We start from the raw sequence: 11,693 nt of genomic DNA, 5'->3' as shown, positions 1-11,693 counted from the left end.
GGACAACGATAAAAAAAGAGGATAATTAGTAATCTCTGCAGCTGGATTGCCTAGTGAAGAAAGTGGACTTGCTCTAATTTTTAACATAAATAACAATTTGTTGGTACACAATATTCTGTGTAAAATCCTATAGTGAAACCATAAAAGTTTTGTATCTTTTGTTTTAAATTTTAAGTCCTTTTCCCAGTCAAATGAGGCATCCAGTTCCAGATCAACAGCCCACTTTGTTTCACATATATGTTTACGCTCCATATTTGGAAAAAAAACCAACAAGTCATGTACATTATTTTAGAACCCGAATGATTTTGAAAAGCTTAATGACCTATGATCTGTATACTTCAGCTTTTGAAGTTAAATTGAGAGCCCACTTATCTGAGGCCATTGAAGCAAAATTCAATGTTTTAAGTCTTCATATACAGATTAAAGAAAATAAGAATAACCACCGAGTATAAATCTTGTAGGTGTTCATTTAAAATAAAATTGAAATGTATATCAAACAGATCTGACACTATGAAAACCTTTATCAAACATTGATTTAGATAAAATACTCTTGTTCTGTCTCTTGACTTTGTTATTATACCACAATGGTTCTTGCAGTATGTATTTTTTAAATGTATTTATAAAATCACCTTAAACAGATAAACCTCTTTCCAAACAGAATGTTGTTAGTTTTTTACTATAAGTTGTATTGCATAATCACGACCAAATCTTCCCTATAAATATATGATATCCAATATTTTCATTAAAGACTCGTGACCAAGTGAATGTGTTTGAAATAATGCTCTGATCCATGTTAATTTTAGTAATTTAATGAGATTATTCAAGTGTGGTATACGCTCTTAGTTCACCATTTTCATAATCTAAAATAAACTATTTCTTGATAATCTGTCAGTTTTATTATTCCAAAAAAATTTCAATAAAAAAAATTGTCTCCAGCAGTTTTTAACCATTTTGCATTTGGTTTAGGTAGTGTGTAATTTTAAACAACTATAAAAGATAATTTGCCAAATGGTGTAATATTTCTCTTGCTCCAGTGTGTTATTAATTGCCTTTTGTGTGTCAAGAAGCTTGTTAATAAAATTTAGAAATTCCATATCCGGTAAGTTTGTTGTATAATGAACAACTAACACTGTCAATGGTTCAGAAGTCCAATATCAACACAAATTTAGCAATTACTATAAGCCTTTAAACCATTCCACACAGCCTTAGTTTTAGAAATATTTGGTTTCAATCCTGAAATTTTGCACTTATGAGAGACTTTTCCGTTCCATCAAGGAATATACCGTGTCATCTGCACAATGCAGTAATCGAACCTCCTCTTTACCCATTTTTATACATTTGTTATGAATTTTAACACACAGGTTGAAAATGTATTGTGAGACAGGGTCTCCTTGTCTAAAACCTCTCCCATTGAGAAAATACTATTTTGTAAAACACATAACTTTGAATTTTATATAGAACAGAAATACACTCTTTGAAGTCTGGACCAAAGTTAAAAATTCTAAAGTTTGATACACAAATTTCCATGATGTTGAATCAAAGGCTTTTTCGAAATCAATTGATAAAATAATACCAGGTGTTTTCTTCTCTAAAGTAGTATGGATGACATCACGAGGCGTGAATCTCCCTTTCAGAAACTCTTTCTGGTTCTCATGAATTGTCAACGGTAGTAAGCAATGAGGCCTTTAACCGCGTCTATATATTCGACAATTCATCTTTGCTATCGTCATGATATATTGATAAAATTAACACGGATGATTAGTGGATATAAAATTTCCTAAACATTTCAAACAATTATTTTGCTTTGGTACTCTCCATAAACGTGACCATGATGTTGTACTAGATTAATTGGTGTGAGAATTTAATTCCTGTGTTATATCTCTATTTTGGTGAGCGGCACGAACACCTGGGATATGATCAGAGAGATGAAAACAACTTGACACCTTCCTCTCACACGTGTAATAAAAATATTGAGAATATTATTGCCTGTAAAGATTACAAGTGAAAGAGTGAGAGAAACATGGGAAGGATTAGTAACATCATAAAAACGAGGAGATGGAAATAAGAATGAGAAGAAATAGCCATGCCAGAACAGTCGTCCTAGATTGGACACGTGAAGAACGAAGGAAGTAAGGAAGAGCACAGGAAGCATGGAGAAGGACTGTGAAAAGATGAAATTGCCAGCAAAGACAAAAAAAATAATCAACTGGAGGTGAATTGCCCAATACTCCAGGAGTATACTAGAGAAGGAACTAATAATGATGAAGGGGTTTTTTTTTTTTTGAAAATTTATATTTTTTTAAAAAAAAAAATTACCTTCACCTTTAGAGGTCAAACCGGGAGACAATATTTAGGATACATTTTGTTATTCCTAAGATTAATTTTCTGTTTAGTTACCCAACATTTATATACATGTAGATATAAGTAAATCAAACGAATTCGTAAAGTAACTGAAAGAAACCATGGAAAGTTGTCCCCAAATGCAATCTCTACCCGGAGTTATTGTTCCTTACAAGCTTACACATATCTGAATGTAAGGAACGATAACTCTGGGTAGATATTTCATCCAAATGACTTATCTCCCTTTATTGATGATGTTTTAAATTAATTTAAAGCCAAAGACATAATGATGAATTGTTCGTTCTAAACAGTAACTATTTTGGATCATCCCAACATTTTCGCGAAACTTCCACAAACATTCAGCATTTTTTCAGAACTCAAAGTATGGCTTATTGAAATTCTCATAAAACATATTAATGAAAGGCGAAGATAACGAATAGTAACCAATTTCATAGCTCCTATAAGCAATACAAAATATATTGTTGGGAAAACACGGACCCTTGGATATACCAGAGGTGGGATCAGATGCCAAGGAGGGGTAAACATCCCCTGTCAACCAGTCATACCCGCCGTGAGTCTCATATCTTGATCAGGTAAACGGATAAATCCATAGTCACAATCAGTGTGCTAAGAACGGCCTAACAATTGGTATGAAACATGTCAGACAGCATTTGACCCAATAACAGGTTGTATTGGCAAACTAGATCGTTATAACGTCCATAACCCTGTAACATCAACTTGTTTGTCAGTGGCCTGCCTCGATTTTAAAACTGATTATACGCAGAACAAGCTCCTGCGTATCGAATCAGCTGAGATCTATATAAACACCACATGCAGGTGATAATGGAATATTGCTATATAAATATGGGAAGTTGACGATGGAGAAGCTGAAATCATCCCGTTTGTCAAATTTAAAGTTGAGTTGCTAGATAAAAAGCATACATTTTCCTATCTTCACGGTTTTTTCATGCACTAATCACAAACAAATTTTCAAGATTACAACAGCGTCCATAAATTTTAGTTAATGAGATAGATCAGCACCACTTTAATGGATTTTTTTTATCTATATAAAAAGTAATGTTGCTTACAACTGTTAGAAGCCAAAGAGAGTGTCATTTCACTTTGATATTCAATATCTCATCTGGTCCTTAAGCTTAAGCACCTATTACATACAATTTAAATCTATTTACGATTGAGAATTGATGTCTATGTTACCCGCTTTTATCATTCTTACCTACATGTATGTAGCGTAAATTTCATCGAAGAAAATTAGATCAGCTTTAGTATTGAAGCAAATTATCAAATTAAGAAATCAGCGAAAAGATTTTTGAAAGAAATCAAATTTTGAAAAATATTATCAAGTACTCGAAGTATTAGTTTTTGTTAAAGAAAATAAAAGATAACTTCTCAAGAAAATTTCAGTTGTATAAATCAAACATGCATTAAAAAGGGGAATTCAAAAATTGTAAAAGATATTTACTAAGTATATTGACTGTTCAAACGATTAAAGGGGCATAGACACGATTTGAACTGAAAGTTTTCAAATTTTATTTTCCACATTTTAAATGTTTACAATGTACAATGCTAACAGTCAGCAAACATTTGAATGTCAATTGTTGAGTTACAAGTGAGATACAGCATTCACAATTCTTTGTTATTTGTATTGGTTTTCTACTATCAAATTTGTATTCCTTATAGGAGTTATGAGATTGGTCGCTGTTCGATCGTAATTTTCGCCTTTCATGTAAACAAGGCTCGTACCATGTTTTTGCTTACATAAAAGTTGTTAATACCCACTAGAAACTATTTAATTGTGTTCAGGATTAACTTGTAAATTGAAAAATTCTGCTTTAAACGACACTTTTTTAAACCTTTGTAAACAAAAACATGACATAAGCATTGTTTACATAAAGAATTGTGAGCTCTGTATCTCTCTTTGTAACCTGACAGCTGACATTCAAATTTTTGCTGACCATTAGAAACACCTTAGTTAAGCATTCTAAACATTATGAATGAAAAAATAAGATTTGAAAATTTTCTACTCAAATCGTATCCATGCCCCTTTAAGTAATTAGTTTTAAAACCCTAGCATTATTTTAGATACCCAGTTTCGCTATAAGGTTGGTTTTAGTTCAACTGATGCAATATTTGTTTTTCACGGATTAATCAATCGAGCTATTGCCAGAATTATAACATTATTTTGGTGTTTGTAAACTTAGTATATTTTCAAAGCGATTTTGGTAAGATCAATTAGAAAACACTATTTTTTTTAAACATTAGTTAAGCAGACTGTAAAATGTTAAATGTCATAAAGCCAATGTATTCTAATATCATATCATGTGTAAAACAGAGTTGTCCGAACTTTTCAGTTGCTACGACGGCTTGATCCAGGGGGAATCGCTCTCTCCATTTCTATTTTTTATTTCAGCAAACGATTTTGAAATGGAAGTAATAGAACACATGGTTTTGTACACATGTATGCGTTGGCAAATAAATATAAGTGAAATGGCTTTGTATTTATATTGCTATGTACGCTGAAGATGCAGAGTCATCCTTAGGAACAGAAACATGTTTGCTAAATTGCTTGCAGAATTACACTAATAAATGGAATATAAAAGTAGTTGTAGACAAGACTAAGATAAATTAAACTTAGAAAATCGAGACTATATTGTTGGACATACTACTACATGTATATATGATATCATTACTACAGGAACTTAATCCGAAGAGTCGGATCATATCGAGTTGACAGGCGTGGATCATCAGATCAAACGAGACGTGCAGCGCATATTACATGCATTGATTAATATTGTAGAAAATTCTGATTATCTTGGTTTGATGGTAAAGTGTCAAAGTATCACAACGTAAAAGGTTTAAGTTGCTAGTTGGCTGAAATGAAACCGTTTCATTTCAATTTAATTTCAAAGATGTCTTTGTTTGATTGATTTTTTTATAATTAATTCATATAATTATTGTAGCAAAACTATGATTGTGAATTCTGGGGATTTCACTCGGCGAATGAGTTAGAGAAGGTTCATGTAGATTTTTGTATAAAAGTTGAATTAATGTGTTGACTACTGTTTTTTATGTTGTACTTCCAATGAGGACACACACCTTAATCCAAGATTTCCAAGAGAATTGGCATTTTAAGAAGAATAAGATATTTTATGTCAAACGATGTGCTGCTGAAGATTTTTAATACTATGATTTTTCCACATTTTACATATTGTTGTACTATATGGAGCAATCCAAGAAATGCTGAAAATGTGAATAAGCTTTTTATATTGCAAAAACGAGCTGCAAGGGTAATTCTTAACATCAGAAATTTTGAAACACCATCTAATGTCATGTTTACAGAACTTAACTGGTTGCCTCTATCAGATTACTTTGTCTATAGAAAAGTCATTTTAGTGTATAAAGTTTTACATGGTTTAATGCCAGATTATTTAAATGTTTTTAAATATGTATCAGAAGTCAGTCAGAGGCAAACTAGAAATTCTTATTCAAATATTTTGTATATACCCAGGGCAAAAACAGAATATTATAGAAGATCTTTCAGCATTTCAGGGAGCACAGTGTGGAATGCCTTGAGTCAAAACATAAGAAACTCAACGAGTGTTGCGTGTTTTAAGAGAAATTATCTTAGAGATTATCACCATACTTTTTAAGCTTCATTTTGTATTCTATTTATCTTACATTCATAATTATTTCTTAAGTTTATATGTATTCTACTTCTTTTAATCTGTGTTTATTTTACTAATATCTGTCTGTATGTATGTTATATGCAGGACCATATTGAAAACTAGCGTTATCGCTAAATATGTAATCCTGGTTAAATAAAGGTCTTATTATTATTATTATTATTATAATCAGGAAATATAGAATCTTTAAAATACTGATTGAAATTGAAGTAGACCAGTAGACGAATCATGAAAAGTAAATACCAAGATATGAGTGACGTATGCAGTATTCAACATGTTGGATATGAGTGACGTATGCAGTATTCAACATGTTGGATATGAGTGACGTATGCAGTATTCAACATGTTGGATATGAGTGACGTATGCAGTATTCAACATGTTGGATATGAGTGACGTATGCAGTATTCAACATGTTGGATATGAGTGACGTATGCAGCAGTCAACATGTTGGATATGAGTGACGTATGCAGTATTCAACATGTTGGATATGAGTGACGTATGCAGTTTTCAACATGTTGGTTGTCGTATGTAAAATGTTTGATATGGTATAGTCTGTGTAGATTAAATAAATCTGTTTAATGATAGATTTAAGCTACGTTTGTATTTAACGAAACCAATACCAAATATTATTCCGATATGTAATACAGTAGCAAATATAGTTTATTTTCTCAAAAAATGGGAACTTGAACTAGGTCGACATTATGATTTTCAAAGAAATGAAAGAGAACTTTTCAACATGAATAGAAGGTGAACACTGTTTTACATTGTTCAGTTCATTTCACAATCTTCTTAAAAATCATACCAAGAAATAATGTTATTTAATAAAAACAACCTGTAGACACTGTCAAACCTATTCAATTTTAACAGATGAAAATGTCACAGAGTTGTATAGATAGAGAAAATATTTTTATAAGTGTAATACAAGAACAGAAATGTAAATACGATTTTATTGATCATGTTGATAAATTATACATTATTATGAATTATGATTTACATAATTTAGGCTCCTGTGTATCTATGTAGGGATGTATGCTACTTCATATTTACACAATCATTGTATGGTAACTCCTATATCAGTCATTTAAACTATGAAGTATATGACTTTGTATAAACAATACAAATTAAAGTACACCAAACAAATTGCCTAAATGTGTAAATGGCATTTTGGAACACCTACGCAGATGAGTTTTGCAGGGAAATACACCCTTCTCTAACACTAATTCAAGTCAATTAGTAAATTTTGTTTTTAAAACCATTTGATTAGCCTTGAATCATAATGTGAAAAATCGCATTATCACGTATGGGGTTTAATTTCATCTCTGTGTTTGAGGCAGTTTACCTATAAGATCCGCCACCGCGGTTTTGTCTGTCCCCTTCACTGACGTTCAGTTCACAGTTACAAAATATCCGCATTGTAAGGATATCCTCCCTCCGTTAATCACAAAATATCATTTCCGATGGAGCTGCCTCCACATTCACCATCAAATTAATTATTTAGCAAAGAATATGAATCTTGTGCTCGTATTCATTTCGGTGTTATTAATTACCCATGAAGGTAAGCGCCTGTTAAAACAAATTAACACTACTAACCTTTTACTGAGCATGTTTAAGACTGTTGGAAACGAAGAAACTAAGATATTTCATTTTTCATTTCTAGTTCTTTCGCAAGCCGCGTGTGATTGTTCCTCACAACAAGGTATGTATTTCAACCCCCCAAAAAATTATATGTATATTCTCAAAATTTAAAAAAATATATACTATATATTTAGTATTCGTTTTGTAATAGGTAAAGATCACAAAACGAGTACCGCAGTAAATAAATGTTGAGTTTTTGTTGGACAGACAATGGCCTGACTTTAATGGCGATGGCTCTGATCGGAGTTCTGGGTCTCCTCATCATTGTCGTCACAGTGCTCGCCATCATGTTGGTCAAACTCAGGTCAGTATCCGATCTCCGGCATAAAAACAGGATGGTATCTAAATCTGTTATGTCGTGTACAACAAATGTGTAGATTGAAAATAATCCTATGTTTGTGATATACATTCAGATCTTCGATTTCTATTAATGATCAACTATCGTGGCATGCATATTTGGGTAGAAATCTTGAAAATAAAGACTTCGTAATTAACCAATTGAAAAACATTCCACATTGTTTACAAATTCAAGTAAATCACTAAGCACTGAAAAGGTTTACAGAATTATTATTTTATTTTTAAAATTAATTAGTTTTACGAAGAAAGTTCCAGTTCGCCGACAGAAGCCATCAGAAAGAACCATAAGCAATCCGAAAAGCCAAAACAGCACACAGCCAACCATTTCTGTGAATTCCACTACCCAGGAAAACAGAGAGCCGGTGTTGTCTGCTCTGTATGCCGAGGCTGAGACGCCTCTCACAAAAGAAAGACGGACAACAGACGACCCTTCCCAACATTATGCAGAGGCGGGTTCCGCGGATCATTATTCCGAAACACAAGCGTTTTCAGTGAAAGATGAACCGAAACAACAAATGGGAGTTAAACGAGGCGGGAAATACGGCTACTCTACCGTAAACAAAACTCCGAAAAAGAAAACCACAGATCAGGTGAACAAATCTACTACCCTGCCTCGCCATTTGCCAAATGACAATGTGTATATGCCTTTAACTGAGGGAGAATACGATCATCTAAATAAACCAAGGGCTAAACATCCGACCCCGATGGGAATTAAACTGATACCGTACCAACAAGTAAGTTTGAGGAAAAAGAACAAAAGATCAGAGAAACCCTATGATGTACCACCCAGTCATAACAAAATGAATCCCAAGGAAACGTACGACGTCCCTCCATCCCAAAGTCAAAAATCAGCAGCTCTGGAAACATACGATGTCCCGAAATCAAATAGCCAAATACACGACGCCCAGGAAACGTATGACGTTCCGACATCAAAGAGCCAAATACACGACGCCCAGGAAACGTATGACGTTCCGACATCAAAGAGCCAAATACACGACGCCCAGGAAACATACGACGTCCCGGGAAGCAACGAGCCCCTGAATGGCTATGACGCGCCCAAACAAAACTCGGATATAACTTCACTAACTTACGATGTACCAACTTCATCTAGCCAGAGTGCCTTTCCAGGCCAAACCACCTACGACAGGCCGCCGATGATCCCGTCAGTTCTTCAGGGTATGTACGACGTCCCGAAGTCTCAGAAAGACAACAATGCCAGTCCCAAATCTAGCCCTAAACTGTGATACACAGTTATAATCTCAATGTGATTTAATGCATCCAGGAAAGTGTTCATAAAACTAAGAAACCGCAGACATTCGTTCACTGTTCTCATCACAATGTTCACTCTGAACTTTCTACTGACCTCATTGATATGTTCATGACCTTCAGTCCCTAAGAAGTAGGACAGTTCGCATTATCTTGTATGCATTATCGTAATATCTCATTAATTTATATTGGCTGTTAACTGTAGGAAATGTTATAATTAAATCAGTATGTATCCAAACCCTCATGTTGTTTTCTTTTTAACATTGGAGAGACAAACAGTGGGCGTAACTGAATATCCACGGTCCAGTGAAGTGTGGATTCAATTTACATAAACAAGTCTTTACTTTACAGATTGAGACCTAGACAAGGCTCTGTTTTATTGACTGATACCTAGACAAGCCTCTGTTTACTGATTGAGGCCTAGACAAGCCTCTGTTTACTGATTGAGACCTAGACAAGCCTCTGTTTACTGATTGAGGCCTAGACAAGCCTCTGTATTACTGAATGAGGCCAAGACAAGGCTCTGTATTACTGATTGAGGCCTAGACAAGCCTTTGTATTACTGATTGAGGACTAGACAAGCCTTTGTATTACTGATTGAGGCCTAGACAAGCCTCTGTATTACTGATTGAGGCTTAGACAAGCCTCTGTATGACTGATTGGGGTATAGACAAGCCTCTGTTTTACTGATTGAGACCTAAACAAGCCTCTGTTTACTGATTGAGGCAAAGACAAGACTCCGTATTACTAATTGAGGCCATGACAAGCCTCTGTTTACTAATTGAGACATAGACAAGCCTATGTATTACTGATTGAAGCCTACACAAGCCTCTGTATTACTGATTGAGGCCTAGACAAGCCTCTGTATTACTGATTGAGACTTAGACAAGTCTCTGTTTACAGATTGAGAATTAGACAAGCCCCTGTATTACTGATTGAGTCCTACACAAGCCTCGGTATTACTGATTGAGGCCTAGACACGCCTCTGTATTACTGATGGAGGCTAGACAAGCCTCTGTGTTACTGATTGAGACCTAGACAAGCTTCTATATTACTGAATGAGACCTAGACACGCCTCTGTATTACTGATTGAGGCCTAGACAAGCCTCTGTATTACTGATGGAGGCTAGACAAGCCTCTGTGTTACTGATTGAGACCTAGACAAGCTTCTATATTACTGACTGAGACCTAGACACGCCTCTGTATTACTGATTGAAGCCTACACAAGCCTCTGTATTACTGATTGAGGCCTAGACAAGCCTCTGTATTACTGATTGAGACTTAGACAAGTCTCTGTTTACAGATTGAGAATTAGACAAGCCCCTGTATTACTGATTGAGTCCTACACAAGCCTCGGTATTACTGATTGAGGCCTAGACACGCCTCTGTATTACTGATGGAGGCTAGACAAGCCTCTGTGTTACTGATTGAGACCTAGACAAGCTTCTATATTACTGACTGAGACCTAGACAAGCCTCTGTATCACTATTGCGAAGAATGGTGATGTCAAGCATTGATCAGTCAAATGTTTTGATGCTGTCGATTTTACAAAATGTTTTGTGATTTTAAATTTACGGAAATGTCCGTGGAATATTTGAGAATCCCAAATTTGATGTAAACCGCTTTTTGCATTAGTTGTGGAATTATAAGTCTTGCGTTTCTTCTTCACAGCAGTTAATATTTTTGTGAAGAGTGAATATATGGTTTTGGTACAGCATTTTCTCCATACTGCAATGTATATTTGAAAGGGTTTATGTGAATTAAGATTTGCAATCCCGTACAGGTACGGTAACTGGAAGTCATTCATCCCATTGATTGGGGTATGGAATGCATATTTCCTCTTTTGATAGTGAACATATAGTACAGATTGGATCACCAAATGTGGAATTAAAACCAAGTTAATTTAAAATACAGATAATATTATTACAAGCTTTGTCACCAGTACATATTTCTCATGCAAGCTATCGAATTCTTCCATCACTTCTGCTTTATTTGACACAGAAGGATGAAAAGGAGGTGAAGATAACAAACATTGATTAATCGCATAAATCCTATAAGGAAAACAAAATAAAGAGTATGCCAAACACTGACCCCTGGATATACCAGAGGTGGGATCAGACAAACACGGAGCCCTGGATATACCAGACGTGGGATCAGACAAACACGGACCCCTGGATATACCAGAGGTGGGATCAGGTGCCTAGTTGGTGTAAGCATCCCCTGTTGACCAGTCACATGGCCGTGAGCCTTATATCTTGATCGGGTAAACGGATTAATCCGTAGTTTAAATCAGTGTGTATAGAACGCTCTAACGATTGGTATGAATCATGTCAAACGGCGTTTGACCCAATGACAGCTTGTATTGGCAAACTAGATCATTATATCGACCATAGA

The 11,693-nt window shown here is 34.7% G+C and overlaps 1 protein-coding gene across 1 annotated transcript; it reads left to right on the top strand.

Annotated features, from left to right (window-relative positions):
- Positions 1-7,901: 7,901 nt before the first annotated feature.
- Positions 7,902-9,487, top strand: LOC125646949 (uncharacterized). Its single transcript, XM_048873613.2, has 2 exons — positions 7,902-7,980; positions 8,269-9,487. The coding sequence occupies exons 1-2, from the start codon at positions 7,907-7,909 to the stop codon at positions 9,275-9,277; spliced, it is 1,083 nt and encodes a 360-aa protein (XP_048729570.2). The 5' UTR covers positions 7,902-7,906; the 3' UTR covers positions 9,278-9,487.
- The last annotated feature ends 2,206 nt before the right edge of the window (positions 9,488-11,693 follow it).

The sequence above is a fragment of the Ostrea edulis genome, chromosome 6 (genome assembly GCF_947568905.1).
Source record: "Ostrea edulis chromosome 6, xbOstEdul1.1, whole genome shotgun sequence".
Taxonomy (NCBI): Eukaryota; Metazoa; Mollusca; class Bivalvia; order Ostreida; family Ostreidae; genus Ostrea; species Ostrea edulis.
Note: the sequence above shows the minus strand (reverse complement) of the source record. Positions and strands in the feature narration are given on the sequence as shown.